This window comes from Haliotis rufescens, unplaced genomic scaffold (genome assembly GCF_023055435.1).
Source record: "Haliotis rufescens isolate VD_foot unplaced genomic scaffold, xgHalRufe1.0.p SCAF_22, whole genome shotgun sequence".
In the NCBI taxonomy this organism is placed as follows: Eukaryota; Metazoa; Mollusca; class Gastropoda; order Lepetellida; family Haliotidae; genus Haliotis; species Haliotis rufescens.
This window is the reverse complement of record NW_025963913.1, coordinates 6,460,615-6,477,357: the sequence shown is the minus strand read 5'-3', so window position 1 is coordinate 6,477,357 and position 16,743 is coordinate 6,460,615. Positions and strand designations below refer to the sequence as shown.

Genomic DNA, 16,743 nt, shown 5'->3' with positions numbered 1-16,743 from the left:
GGCTATACATGAATGGGGCACCTACTGTCTGGCTATACATGAATGGGGCATCTACTGTCTGGCTATACATGAATGGGGCACCTACTGTTTGGCTACACATGAATGGGGCACCTACTGTTTGGCTAAATAAGGACCACCCTCTCTACAGGCACAACCTGCTTGCTACATATACCACTTTCTTCATCCCGTCCTTGACTTACCCACATATCCTGGTGTGCCACACGCTGTCTCCATAATGCCAGTACCCTCCACCTTCGACAACCCAAAGTCGCTGATCATGATTTTGGAATCCTCATCATGGCTGTAGTATAACAAATTCTCCGGCTGAAAAGCAATATCACAAGCATAATAGATTATGTGTCAGATAGTTAGAGGAGACTCTCTTGATCGTCCCTACAGTCATGGGTAACGTTGGGTAGTGTATCCATGGGTAGATGACACACATGGCAAGCAAACCTCCATGAGTGTGTGCCAGTGTAAACACCTGCTGCTGTAATAGTTGGTACTTGGGCCAAATGGAGGAAAGAAACACACTCTTGTCATCATCCAGTAGGATGCAACATATACACACAAGAATGGTCATTTGATTCAAACAACTGTCTTAGTTATCTGGACATTGGATAATCTTCAGATTGGAACTGAGTGACATTCATCATAAGCAATCTATCCTTCAATCTGATCATTTAAAACATGTCTGTGACATCATTCTATGGTTTGGGTGCTCCATTATTTTTAGGGAATAGTGAGTAGATGTGTTCTCTGCCACTGTTGCACGTGCTCCGTCGTGAGCTGATCTTTACACTGCATGTTTAATGACTCTTTAGTTTGTAGTTTTTAAAAATGGTGGTAACATATCCAGAAAAGAAAAATGGTTTTACAGAAGGAAGCCTGTAGAAGTTGTTCCATTTTATAAATACTTAGGCTTGTGTTTTACAAGTAGATTAACTTGGTCAAGGAATGCACATAACATTTCATTGCAAGTCAAGAAAATTTTTGTAGGCATATTAAAAAGTCTTAGAGTTCTGGACAATGTTACATATGATGTTTATTTTAAAATATTTGATACAAAAATAAGCCCGATGCTATTGTATGGATCCGAAATTTGGGGCCTAGAACATTTGGATGTTATTGAGAAAATACATTTATATGCATGTAAACGGTTCTTGGGGTAAAATCTAGCACAGAAAAAGCAAGGGTATATGGTGAATGTGGACGGTTTCCCATGTATATCAATAGTTTTTTAAAGGTTATTAAATACTGGGTCAAGCTATTAAATATGCCATCTTCAAGATACCCGGAAATTTTTTATAATATGATGCTTCTCTACGACAGCCATGGGAAACAAAATTGGGCATCAAAAGTTAAAAACATGCTATACGAATGTGGATACGAATGTGGATATGGTTATATTTGGTTACAGCAACATGTAGATATGCCACAACATTTCTTCTCCCGTTTGACACATACTTTAAAAGATATGTACATTCAAAAATGGCATTGTTCTTGGTTTAGTTCTAGAAAAGCAAACTATTACACTACATTTATCACTATCACTTTTTATGTGTATGTCCAGTGTATGAAGATTTAAGAGCAAAATATCTAAATAACTATTTCTACCGCAACCCAAACGGTAACAAATTTTGTAAATTAATGACTTGTGACTGTACAGAAACTATTAGAAATCTATCAATGTTCATTTATCATGCCATGAAACTAAGAAAATGTATGAATTTGTAACACGCCCCACACATTGTACTATAGGCCTTTGGCCTCATAAGTACCATGAATAAAGATTGACTCTTTAGAATGTTTTGTCAAAGTGTAAGAGTAGAGATGTTAGAGACTGTGGAAAAAGTACAGTTTTGTTTCACTTCTGTAAAATCAAAAAAACATATATTCACACATTTATTCACTGAAAAATTGATTGCTGACACATATCATGAACGAAGTATCCTGACAAAGAAGATATGACTTTGGTGTTTGGCTTCAGCTCCATGGTCAACACAATCACCTACTACCATCTACTTCAACATTCATATGGTGTTGCCCAATATATACTGAACCGCAAAAGACATCACCATGGATAGATATATCCTTAATTGTCCAAACACTGTAAACATACTTTGAGACATATTAAAAAGATGAAACTAGGCAAAACTGATCATCAAGGTTGAAATTAAAGTGTCAAATGATCTTAAAGTGAAACACAAACACTAGTCTCTGAGAAAATGGCATCACAAGTCAGTATCTCATGTGTCCGCCATGTGCATTGTTGACTGACGTGTAACATCGATACATGGAATGGATGAGGCGGTTGATGAAGGCCATAGGCATTTGAGTCCACACTCTGAGGAACGCCTGACGCAGTTCAGCTGCAGTTGTCGGCCTTGTTGGGATGTCATTCAGCTTTCTTTGAATCTCGTCCCACAGATGCTCAATGGGATTTAAATCGGGACTGAGGGCAGGCCACTGCATGGTTCTGAGGCCATTCTCCTGGAGGAAATCTCTTGTTGCTCTCGCAGTGTGGGCATGGGTGTTATCATGCTCAAACTCTTGGTTGCGGCGAAGTGCCAAATGAGGAATGGCATGTGGTCTCAAGACTTGAGCAATGTACCGAGTTGCTGTGACACCATTGCCTCTCCCTGGACCGATGTTCTGGAAGACTACAGGGCCGACCCTCTGTGCAAGATCAATTCCGTCCCACATCATGATGCTCGGACCACCCCACGAGTCTCTCTCAACAACACAAGCATCCGAATAACGTTCCCCACGGCACTGCCAGACTCTCTCTCTGCCATCTGAGAAGAGGTGCTTGTGGCACCAATGCTGGTGCTGTGTTGCCCACTGAAGACGGTCCCGGCGATGACATGGTCCTCGGTGTGGCCTGTGTCAGTGGAGGTGTCTGCTTGGCAATCGTCGATGCACGGTGTATGCACTGATGTGTCACTTCTGTCTCCCATGGTATGTTGAGCAGTTTCCGCAGTAGTAACAAAACGATCTTGAAGATGTTGTCGCTCAATCTGACAATCCTGACATCAGTGGGTGACCCTTGGTCTCCCACTAAGTGGTCAGTCATCTGTAGTGTTGGTGGTCTGTCATCTGTAGTGTTGGTGGTCTGGTACCGATACTGGAGTCTGTATATGGTCCTTACGTGGACTTGAAATGCTTTGGCTACTTGCCGGGCGGTTTGTCCAGCTTGCAATCGCCCAAGGGCTTGGTGTCGCTGATTTCTTGTCAATCTTAGCATGTGGTAGCAATTCAATAACAAATGAATGTTATCCGATCTGGGTGAATTTTTATAGGGCAAGAACTGGGGGAACGCATGTGCATTTCAATTTGCACGGAACTCATGTGCATTAAAAAATTCATTTTTCCAGACAAGGTAATGTTGAATTTAGAAACTTTGACAAAACTTACCCAGATATTTAAATGACAATTTTTCATGCAATGTTACTTGGGGTGACGTTTCTTTTTCGGATCAGTATATAATGTTTATCTCATTGAATGAATGAAAAGAGTGGACATTTTCATGTCACAAGATATGCTCATGACAAGGTAGGGAGAATATTCGCCTACCTATCTTCACTCATACACAAGACAGCTGGTCTCTAGGGGCTGATCTTAACACCCACCCACTGGTCTGTCATCTCTCCACTGTAGAACAATATATAGGGGATTGATTGCACTGTGAGGTCTGACAACAGTATCATGTCCTCTGTTGTACCCACCTTCAAGTCTCTATGTACAACTCCCTTTGTGTGCATGTAGTCAACTGCAGCCAGGACCTGCTTTATCAAGTTACTGGCATCCTTCTCTGTGTAACTTCCCTTCTCAACGATCCTGTCAAACAGCTCCCCTCCAGTCACACTGAAAACACCAAGCCCTCACCTCAACCTCAGCTACATTTTTCCATAATACTCATTCCTAAAGCTGCTTAACCAGCATGAATGATTATTCCAACAAGTCAACAAACAACATTCAACAACCTGTGTTATCTGCATTTATCAGGTCTTAGGTTTATATTTAACAACAATGGATATTCAGTTTGCAATAATGATATGTTGCTGCCTCTACTAACTTTCAGGCAGTGAGAATCTGGCTCCACCAATCTCCTAGAGAAACACCATCAGAGGCTAAGGGACAACCAGCCAAGGACAAGCTCAGCTTGACCTGTATTATTGGGAGAATGCTGACTTAATCAGCATCATTTCCCGTACCTGGTCCTCCTGCTCCCATATTTATTACACATGAAACCCACGAGACTCATTTCACCTCCTTGCGGGTCCCTTGCACTTCAATCAATGTCAACCACACCTGATACTTCTCAATGTCAGGTTGTTGTCTCGCTACAGGAGGATCAAACATTTAGGTGGGTTCTGATTAAACTCATTAAGTAAGTGAATGTTGTGTACCACAATATTGTAGCTCTGTCACTGCAGCCTAGAAATAATCAAACCTGACATTGTAACCGTCCACTACAGTCAGCTTGTACTGTGTATTTTGTATGAGAATCCCTATAGGTGTCAGTTTATATGTCTGCTGTGGTTGAAGGGCTCGATTTAAGGAACTGGATTAAACTTGCACCTCGTGCATGTTGACAAGAAAAACAATTACACCACACAAAACCAGGTTGCACCCTGCAGGTCATAAAAATGTATCAAAGTAGAAACACTGACTGACCTGCTGCCAGTGTCACATACATTCATGACACATTGCTATAAAATATAATAGGAACATGTACACATAATGAAGTATCCACAGTTTGATGACCACAAGCCTAAGAAAGCATGACAAAATACACGTAACAGGCATTAGAGATGTAGTAGGGTAAATAAGCTTTAGGGGTACTGAGTGTGTTCGAAGATCAGTCTTGTGTGGACAAGTTAGCATTAGTCAGACATAAATCTGATTTTTTTCACATGCGCTTGGATGTAAACATAAATATTAGATTGCATTTATTTTCTACAATAGATTGCACAGTGCATGTCTGATATAGCTAAATGGAGCACATGATGATGGAAGGCTGCTGACCTTGGACATGGAGCATGGTCAGACAGATCAGGGAGAATTATTCAGGAGGTACTTGATCAACTACTTGTCTCTCCTTCTTAATGTTGCACAAAGGGAACTGGGGGAATGGGATGAGGACTGGCATCTATCTGTCTCTGCACCAAGGTCTAAGCTGGGAATATCGGGGATGATACAGGTCTATGACACAATGAAGCCCAAGTCAAGAGGGTGGGGGCGAGATTCTGTGACAAATTGTTAGTGATGTTTCTAAAAGGGCAAACTCACTCCAAATACGTCATGAGATGCTGACTGTCAGATATTCACACCCACCTTCTGGGAATTACCCTGTGGTTATCTCCTGGGAAAGTACATTTACGTCACTCTTAGTGCCAGATTAATTTGTAACTAACATGACACTTCTGAAAATACCGAAATGGTGAGGATAAATTATTTTTTATATTGGAACACATTTCTCTTCTAAGGGATGTAGTTAGGTATATTCAATAGCCATGATGGCCACTAAGCACTGGTGGTTGACTTAAGTGTGACCTGAATGTGTGGTGGTTGACTAGTGTGACCTGAATGGTTGACTAGTGTGACCTGAATGTGTGGTGGTTGACTTAAGTGTGACCTGAATGTGTGGTGGTTGACTAGTGTGACCTGAATGGTTGACTAGTGTGACCTGAATGCGTGGTGGTTGACTTAAGTGTGACCTGAATGTGTGGTGGTTGACTAGTGTGACCTGAATGGTTGACTAGTGTGACCTGAATGTGTGGTGGTTGACTAGTGTGACCTGCATGTGTGGTGGTTGACTAGTGTGACCTGCATGTGTGGTGGTTGACTAGTGTGACCTGAATGCGTGGTGGTTGATTAGTGTGACCTGAATGCGTGGTGATTGACTAGTGTGACCTGAATGCGTGGTGGTTGACTAGTGTGACCTGAATGCGTGGTGGTTGACAAGTGTGACCTGAATGTGTGGGGGTTGACTAGTGTGACCTGAATGCGTGGGGGTTGACTAGTGTGACCTGAATGTGTGGTGGTTGACTAGTGTGACCTGAATGCGTGGTGGTTGACAAGTGTGACCTGAATGTGTGGGGGTTGACTAGTGTGACCTGAATGCGTGGTGGTTGACTAGTGTGACCTGAATGCGTGGTGGTTGACAAGTGTGACCTGAATGTGTGGGGGTTGACTAGTGTGACCTGAATGCGTGGGGGTTGACTAGTGTGACCTGCATGTGTGGTGGTTGACTAGTGTGACCTGCATGTGTGGTGGTTGACTAGTGTGACCTGAATGCGTGGTGGTTGATTAGTGTGACCTGAATGCGTGGTGCTTGACCTGCATGTGTGGTGGTTGACTAGTGTGACCTGAATGCGTGGTGGTTGATTAGTGTGACCTGAATGCGTGGTGATTGACTAGTGTGACCTGAATGCGTGGTGGTTGACTAGTGTGACCTGAATGCGTGGTGGTTGACAAGTGTGACCTGAATGTGTGGGGGTTGACTAGTGTGACCTGAATGCGTGGGGGTTGACTAGTGTGACCTGAATGTGTGGTGGTTGACTAGTGTGACCTGAATGTGTGGTGGTTGACTTGTGTGACCTGAATGTGTGGTGGTTGACTAGTGTGACCTGAATGTGTGGTGGTTGACTAGTGTGACCTGAATGTGTGGTGGTTGACTTGTGTGACCTGAATGTGTGGTGGTTGACTAGTGTGACTTGCATGTGTGGAGGTTGGCTAGTGTGACTGAGAGGGTGAGAGTGACCTGTGCACCATGCTTGTTGACCCGTAAACTGAGAGGGTGGGAGTGACCTGCATGCCATGCTTGTTGACCTGTATACTGAGAGAATGGGAGTGACCTGTTCACCATGCTTGTTGACCTGTGGACTGAGAGGGAGGGAATGACCCACAAGCTACTCACAGTTCCATGACCAGGAAGACATGTGTCTTGTCATCAAACACATCCACAAGCTGTACGATGTTGGGGTGGTTCAGTCTGAAATAATAAATAAGAAGTGTTGATAGTATATATACTAGCCCCTAAATCTTAAAATATAACAATGAAAAGTTTCCATGGAAACTTTAATAGGTGGATACTGAGATCATAAGAAGACAGCAGTACAGCATGTTTATTGTCCATGACGTTACGTGTCCAAATGTGGGGTGGGGGTCAAGCAACAATGTCGCAAACTCAATAACGGGTATGCTCACCATGAGCAACGATAAGTATATCAAATGGGCATGGAAGGCTTGTGGAATGGCTTGCCATACACTCTGCAATGGAATGTTATCTGGCAGATCTGGTACACGAGGATGACATCGCTCCATTTCATCCCACACAGAGATCCAGTGAATTTGCAGGCCAAGGTAGTACTTGAACATTGTGCTGTTGAAGTAATGCCATAGCAACCCTAGCTGTGTGAGGACAGGCGTTATCCTGTTTGAATGTCAAACCTGGGCCATGAGGTTGATGAAACTGAATCACCACTGGTCACAGAATCTGATCTCTGTAGCCCACACCTGTCAAAATGCTCTGAACAACAACTAAAAGGGTTCTCTGACGTGCACTTATTCTACCCCAAATCACGGGACCACCCCATTCCTCTCCATGACACAGGCTTGAGCATAAAGCTCCCCAAGATGTCTGTAGACTCTTTGACTGTTAAATCTGGACTCGTCTGTAAAAACAATAGTCCTCCACCACAGCCGAGATTGACGCACATGATTTCTACACCACCTTTGACGGTGGTTTAGTCTATCACATTGCATCAGGATGTATGGCGGGATGATGTGGTTGTATCCTGTTACAGTATGAGCAGTTCCTGACTGTGTTGGGGTGGATACGCTGAATCCCTGGAATGGTCTGAGCACCGAACACTGCAGTCTGAAACCTGTGCTGGAGATGGGTCACCTGTATCCATCTGACCTGTCTTAGCATAATAACGTATGGGCGTCCTCCATGTTGGCAATTGACAACTTCATTAATTCTTCTGATAACGTCTCAACAGTGCTGAAATGGTGTTTCGGTGGCAATGGAAATACACAGCCACCTGACGTTTGAGACATTCCCCCACTGACAATCCCAAAAGCCTCATGACGTTGTGCAGTCTTGAGTCCTCACATAATGTGCGGTTTATTAGCCATTTAATTCTTTGAACGATCAAACGTCAAACAATAAGGCTTCCCAAATCAACAGCAGCTTTTTTTCATCATGTGATCCACACAGTGTATCACAAGATGCACATGCCCATGCCGAAACCACTGACGTCATGAAACAGAGCCTTACACAACACTACAGTATCCTTGCACAACACTGCCTCATCCTTACACAACACTGCCTCATCCTTACACAACATTGCCTAATCCTTACACAACATTGCCTCATCCTACACAACACTGCCTCATCCTTACACAACACTGCCTCATCCTTACACAACATTGCCTCATCCTTACACAACACTGCCTCATCCTACACAACACTGCCTCATCCTTACACAACACTGCCTCATCCTAACACAACATTGCCTCATCCTTACACAACACTGCCTCATCCTTACACAACACTGCCTCATCCTTACACAACATTATACCATCCTTACACAACACTTACACAACACTGCCTCATCCTTACACAACATTGCCTCATCCTTACACAACATTATACCATCCTTACACAACACTACACCATCCTTGCACAACACTACACCATCCTTGCACAACACTATACCATCCTTACACTTCACTATGCCAACCTTGCACAACACTACACCATACTTGCACACCTCTACACCAACCGATGACAACACTTCACCATCCTTCACAACACTACACCATCCTTGCACAACACTATACCATCCTTACACTTCACTATGCCAACCTTGCACAACACTACACCATACTTGCACAACTCTACACCATCCGATGACAACACTACACCATCCTTCACAACACTACACCATCCTTGCACAACACTGCATCAACCCTTCACTTCACTATGCCAACCTTGAACAACACTACACCATCCTTGCACAACTCTACACCATCCTTGCACAACACTACACAATCCTTGCACAACTCTACACCATACTTGCAAAAGAGTACACCATTCTTGCACAACACTACACCATCCTTGCACAACACTGCATCATCCCTACACTTCACTATGCCAACCTTGCACAACACTACACCATACTTGCACAACACTACACCATCCAGGCACAGTAACACTACACCAGCTTTGCACTACAACTATATATGTCACCTATATCATCTTCAGGGCCAGTGCAGAACAAACAGAAGCCAATGCTACATGTGTAACTCAAAATGCCCAATATATATATGCCTAACTACAGGGAGAAACATATGATAGGCCTTAAATAAAACCATATCAAGAGTGCTCCCACTGTTGTGTGGATGAACCTGAGAGACAGGCTCATGAAGTATGGTCCAGAGGGAACACAGAGTCCCATATCACTGATGATGGTGTCGTCACCAAAGCAAAACCAAATCCCCTCCCACAATGTCACTGTCCAAGTTAATAACAGGAACTGACATCTTCTTTAGTGAGCCTACCAAAATATAACAGATCATATCAATTACTTTCAGCTGGAAAAGATATGTTGGTACAAGATACACACCACCATGATTTCATGAATATATGCACAGAGTAAGCGGTGTAGTCCAACAGGGTTACTTATAATCCAATAAAGTTGCCATACCACACTATTAGGATGTGTATGAACAGCAGGATTTACTATGCATGATGACAGCACATTGTTTTCATATGTTTGACCAGTATCTTATTGGCATTGCTTCTGAGACTTGGTAAACTGGACCTTTTGCTTTGCTATCAATCTGTAAGCAATATATTTTGAATATATATTTATACGAAAAACTTCTAATAAGGAGCCCTACTATGCAAAGAGGCCTATTTTGGCAGGAGAGCATTTAATATTTTTTAAGGTCTAACATGTTAAAGATGACCTCTTTTCTGCAGAGACTCATTTCACACATCTGTTCTCTGCAAGCTGAATGAAATCCTCAAGATTGAAATTCCACATGCATTACTACACAATAATAATATCATCTGCATTAATTGCACACACACACACACACACACACGAAAAGTGTTTGCATTAAATGCAAAAACAGAAGCTTCTTGTGTGCCCCAAAACTTTCCAATCAGAAACATGTATCACAACTAATTTGACGTTTCCACATCAGGTGATCTCACACTTGCATAATGCAGTAACACATTGAAACAGAAAAGCCGATGCCACTGAGGCTACCTTAATATCAAAGTTATGATCAATTCTGGTTTGAGAAAATATACAACTCAAAACAAGTAAAAGAAATCCCCACAATTGGAAGGCTGTGTGCTGTATCAACGCGTGTCGGTCTGACGTTGATTAATGAACAATTTGCATACTCGTATATGCAAGAGGCCGACGTATGGTTCTCAGTAGGAAGTGACAACTTGGAGACGATGGCTTGCAGTATATACAGTTTTACTTTATACATGTAGATAGATACATACAAATGACACTATGTGCCAAGTCAGCACATAGTGGTAGTGCTTGTTGTCTTGGTGCCCCGGAGCACCCAGCCTAACCCTAGCTAGGCTAAGCTAGGGTAAGACCTTTTTTTCTCCTTCCCTTCTCTCAATCATTCTGGACCAAGGCTTATATAGCCAAGGTCACCTGACATTTAGTAAGTAATAAATATAAATATAAACAGTAAATCATCAGTGACATACTTGCACATCCTGTTCAGGATGGCAGACGGTCGATGTACACAAAACTGGGGATTAACACTTAGGATTAGCATCTTATAAATAACAGCAATTAAATGTTTCAAGGCATATAGATGTCATAGCTCCAGGGTAATGAGCCTTTGCAATCAAATGTTCTTCAGACAATGGGTGTCGTAAATCAGTCACCATGACAGCTGCAATACTCAGCTGAGCCATGTCAGATGAACCAGAGTTACATGAAAGAATCTGGTGTTCATTCCCACAGTACAAATGTCCAATGCAGTACAACTCTGAAGCAGAAAATCCAATGCTCAAATTTCTTTAATAATAGAGTGTAAGCACTGCCAGCCATGAACTGCCTAGAGATCATGTATACAATGTTTCCTCAAATTTTGATAATAAAAGTTACAGATATTGTGACTACACAAGTTTTGTGGGAAGTTGGACTTCCTGCAAAACCTGTGTAGTCACAATATCTTGAGCTTTTATGACTGAAATTCCCACCAAATGAGCTCGACTTTCAAGGTATTCCAATCACATACAGGATCATTACTCCTTTCAAACTATGGTTGTATTACAACTGAGAAGTTTTGATAACATACTAACAATTAACTCCCTGATGGAAACTATTTACATGTTGTTTCATGAATTAATGCCCTTCAAAGCGACCTTGAAATTTGACACAACCATGACATATGATAGGTGTTGAGTTAGTGACTTTGAATTTTTCGTAACTACACTTTTATTTTTCATAAAGTAATCTGAAATGTCATTAAATTTGTACCATGTTTCATAATTTGACCCTATAAGTGTCCGTAACATTACGGGGGACACCCAACAGTTGAAGTGATTGAGACCCTGCTTTAGAGATGTGTACTAAGTAAAATTCCAATCATTAATACTCAAGTTATCTTGTCTGAACACCCCTCCGTACATAGTGAGTGAGTGAGTTAAAATTTAACGTCGCATTGGCATTATTTCAGCCATATAGAGGATGAATACGCTTGAGTACAATAGAGGCTGGATACACTTGAGTACGATAGAAAAGCGGATTCACTTCAGTACCAAAGAGACTAGATACACTTCAGTACAATAGAGACTGGATACACTTCAGTACAATAGAGACTGGATACACTTCAGTACAATAGAGGCTGGATACACTTGAGTACGATAGAAAAGCGGATTCACTTCAGTACCAAAGAGACTAGATACACTTCAGTACAATAGAGACTGGATACACTTCAGTACAATAGAGACTGGATACACTTCAGTACAATAGAGGCTGGATACACTTCAGTACAATAGAGGCTGGATACAATTCAGTACCAAAGAGACTGGATACACTTCAGTACAATAGAGACTGGATACACTTCAGTACAATAGAGGCTGGATATACTTCAGTACAATAGAGACTGGATACACTTCAGTACAATAGAAAAGCGGATACACTTCAGTACCAAAGAGACTGGATACACTTCAGTACCAAAGAGACTGGATATACTTCAGTACAATAGAGGCTGGATACACTTCAGTACCAAAGAGACTGGATACACTTCAGTACAATAGAGGCTGGATACACTTCAGTACAATAGAGGCTGGATATACTTCAGTACAATAGAAAAGTGGATACACTTCAGTACAATAGAGACTGGATACACTTCAGTACAATAGAGACTGGATACACTTCAGTACCAAAGAGACTGGATACACTTCAGTACAATAGAGACTGGATACACTTCAGTACAATAGAGACTGGATACACTTCAGTACAATAGAGACTGGATACACTTCAGTACAATAGAGGCTGGATACACTTCAGTACAATAGAGACTGGATACACTTCAGTACAATAGAGACTGGATACACTTCAGTACAATAGAGACTGGATACACTCAGTACAATAGAGACTGGATACACTCAGTACAATAGAGGCTGGATACACTTCCGTACAATAGAGACTGGATACACTCAGTACAATAGAGACTGGATACACTTCAGCACAATAGAGGCTGGATATACTTCAGTACAATAGAGACTGGATACACTTCAGTACAATAGAAAAGTGGATAGACTTCAGTACAATAGAGACTGGATACACTTCAGTACAATAGAAAAGTGGATACACTTCATTACAATAGAGACTGGATACACTTCAGTACAATAGAGGCTGGATATACTATAGTACAATGACAGTGAACCGTGCAGTTTCATATGCACTCCAATAATCAGGCCTCTGTCCTCCCCGTCCCCTACTGATCCTGTGTCATCCCTATCAGTCACAAATCTGATCCCTTCCATCAACACTACTTGCTATCTTAATTCATCTGATGACTCAGGAGCAGAAAATAGACTCCAAACACCCCCAAATACACGAAAGAGTAAGATTTTGATAGGAACAATGTGTGACAAAGAAAATTGTTTGTCATGGTACCCCAAATGTCAATAGACCAACACTTAGTCCCAGAATTCTTTTTATCTTATTTGAAAATATTTATCCAAAATAAGTAAAATCCAAATGGAACTAAGAAACATTATGCTTAATTTGAGGCAATCAGGACTTGTGAAATCATTCTAGACTTGAGTTGGATTCCTTTTTTAATTTATTCTCTTGGGTATCAGAGGCTATCCCTCTTTGCAAACCTTAGTAAATTATGCTACCAAAACCTGGTTTACTCCAGACTCCATGATGTACACAAGTCACTGTCACAACAGCTCTAGTAGAAGTAGAAGTACTCACTAGAAGTATTGCCACTTTCATCATTCCTTCCACATCTCCACCACCCTTTCCAATAACCTTTCTTCTGTACATTCTGTATAACCATTCCCAGCACTATGGAACTGTCTGCATTCCTCATATATCATAAACAAATCACCTCCAACAATTAATCCTCCATTTCTATAGGCAGCCAGTAGCAAATCTGATAGACATTGTATGATCCTGTGTAGACTGGCAAGACATAAATCCCCAACTATACAGCGTCAATCAATAGTACAGAGGCTGCAAATAGTGAAGACGCACTGAGCAATGAACTAACGTCTAATTCCCAGATTTGATATATAAAGACAGTGGGTTGACATTTGGATACACAGCCCTTCATATTGTCCATAGATCCAGTCTGCTTCTGACAGCTGAGGAGTGGAAGTATCATCATGACCATCAAGACAAGTTGCAGGAAGACCAGCACTTTCATTCTTCCATTTTCTCCTGCTTGCAAATTTTATTGATTTTTTCTACATCCATCACATAAATATCTAGCATGACAGTTTTACACAGAAAATATGAGTAGTGTGTCCTGGGGCTGCTGCTTGGGTCGGGTTGATCACAGGGAGAGATATAACACCCTCAAAGTTCACCTGAGATTGGCTACTTCAACAGATACAACTGCTCCTGGAAACTTTTCAAAAGCATTTCAAATCTGCATCTTGGAAGTATAAGAACATACCTTGGAAATTCAATGACCACTGGTACAGCATAATCCATATAATATTTAGTATCAACCACAGCCATGGAACAGCAATGGTCTGTAGAAATATACATCTGCTTCAAACATTTAGATTCATCGACAAACTGCAGCCTTATTTTGTCAAATACAGTAACAAGGCTCTGAAGCTCAGCTGGAAAATATTATTTTCTGGAACATTACATGAGATCTGATCCATACAAGGTTGAATAAGAAAATGCAAAAACAGTGAAACCAGGGTCCTACACAACAGCAAGCCTGCATGTACATAACGAAATAGCACAAAGGTATTGTTGCTAACCCAGTACATTTAATGTGTGCTGAACGTAGTGGCATGTTTAGACATCAGGTAAGGAAAGAGTGTCTGTCTGTCTATTGTAGTCTGTTTGATGTGGGAGGACAGAATAATGCCTGTGTAATGTTTGTATATAGTATCATTCAGGCAGTTTAGGAGAGGTAAGATATTTTAATTTTCTCAACTCCAACAATGGACACAGGAAAAACATGCCAATATGGATTATATATGTTACTACCCATACCATGTGATAACTGCTTATCATTTGTCGTAATGATATGTGAAGAAGAGGTATAGTTGTGTGCAAGATTGTTTTTTTTTAATATTGTCGCTGTGCTGTCGGAATGCATTGATGAATAATAAAAGACGCCATTGCTTGAATGAACCATGTTAAATTTCATCTTCAGTCTTTGAAGATCTTGAAGTTTTAAAAGGTTTAAAAAATGTAAACTCAGACAGGAAGCTGGACAGATATAAGAGAATGCTCCATGCCATACACATACTGAAACGGGTAAAAATGGTTGGTTACCAACAGTAACAGTGAGCGCTGTGCTCAGAATGACTTCCTGCAGCCTGATATGCTTGCTGCCCTAGAAGGTTACATTTGTACATATATCTGTCTGTAATGTCAGCATCTAAGATGTACTTTATGAATATGTACTTCCTGTACAGGCTGATAGTCCATATACATTTATAACAAGTATTTGTCACAAAGTGACGAAATGTCCTCCGCCTGTATATATACCATAGTACCAAATATGAAGACAATCCAGCGATTAGTTCTTGAGATATTGCGGCAACACCGTTTTCCAACTCCAAAAGCAGATTTGCCTGCTGTGACCTTGAAAATGGGGTCAAGGTCACCAAAACTGACTGGTGTCTGCGGTGTCTGTATATACACCATAGTATCAAATATGAAGACAATCCAGCGATTAGTTCTTGAGATATCGCGGCAACACCATTTTCATATTACAAAAGCAGATTTGCCTGCTGTGACCATGAAAATGGGGTCAAGGTCACCAAAACCGACTGGTGTCTGCGGAGTCTGTATATATACCATAGTACCAAATATGAAAACAATCCAGTGTTTAGTTCTTGAGATATCGCGGCAACACCGTTTTCCAACTCCAAAAGCAGATTTGCCTGCTGTGACCATGAAAATGGGGTCAAGGTCACCAAAACCGACTGGTGTCTGCGGAGTCTGTATATACACCATAGTTCCAAATATGAAGAGAATCCAGCGTTTAGTTCTTGAGATATCGCGGCAACAAACATGTGGGACGTACGGACATACGTACGGACGGTCGTGAATACTATATCCCCCACTCCGCGCTTTCGCGCGGCGGGGGACAATTAAGAACATCAGTCAGCTGGTAGTTTCACAAACATTATTTCATCCTATTCCAGAGACAACTGAAAAACACCACACAGTTCAACACCTGGGGGCTTAACAAAAGTTGCATTGCAGTTAAGATTCTTTTCAGATTATCTGCAACAACAGATTATGCAAGAGTCTTGACATTTCAAACAAATAATTATGTCTCAACGCATTTTCAGTCCAACTTTTGAAATGTTTTCGCTTGAGATAATGGCAACGCTTAAGTGCTGATTGTAATCAATAGTCTTGTTTCATCAATTGCCTTGCAGTGAAGAAGAAGATTAGTGAGCTGCCCTTTGCCCTGAAGGGTGTGTGTTGGGTATGTGGGCTCTGTGGAGTAGCCCCGGCAAGCTGCAGCTGCCTCACCCGACAAGTCACTGATCTGCCTCCTCACAATTCACCCAACTCTCACATCTATATCTGCCTCCTCACACCTCACCCAACTCTCACATCTATATCTGCCTCCTCACACCTCACCCAACTCTCACGTCTATATCTGCCTCCTCACACCTCACCCAACTCTCACTTCTATATCTGCCTCCTCACACCTCACCCAACTCTTACATCTATATCTGTCTCCTCACACCTCACCCAACTCTCACATCTATATCTGCCTCCTCACCCAACTCTCACGTCTATATCTACCTCCTCACACCTCACCCAACTCTCACGTCTATATCTGCCCCCTCACACCTCACCCAACTCTCACATCTATATCTGCCTCCTCACACCTCACCCAACTCTCACATCTATATCTGCCTCCTCACACCTCACCCAACTCTCACGTCTATATCTGCCTCCTCACACCTCACCCAACTCTCACTTCTATATCTGCCTCCTAACACCTCACCCA

The 16,743-nt window shown here is 41.8% G+C and overlaps 1 protein-coding gene across 1 annotated transcript in view; it reads right to left on the bottom strand.

Annotated features, from left to right (window-relative positions):
* Positions 1–16,743, bottom strand: part of LOC124118192 (calcium/calmodulin-dependent protein kinase type 1-like) — a 92,879-nt gene that overhangs the window by 12,320 nt on the left and 63,816 nt on the right. Inside the window, exons 3-5 of the mRNA XM_046480309.2 lie at positions 6,926–7,000; positions 3,729–3,867; positions 201–324 (exon numbers count right to left, since the gene is read on the bottom strand). Of these exons, the coding sequence (XP_046336265.1) occupies positions 201–324; positions 3,729–3,867; positions 6,926–7,000 (338 nt within the window). The remainder of the gene's footprint in view (positions 1–200; positions 325–3,728; positions 3,868–6,925; positions 7,001–16,743) is intronic.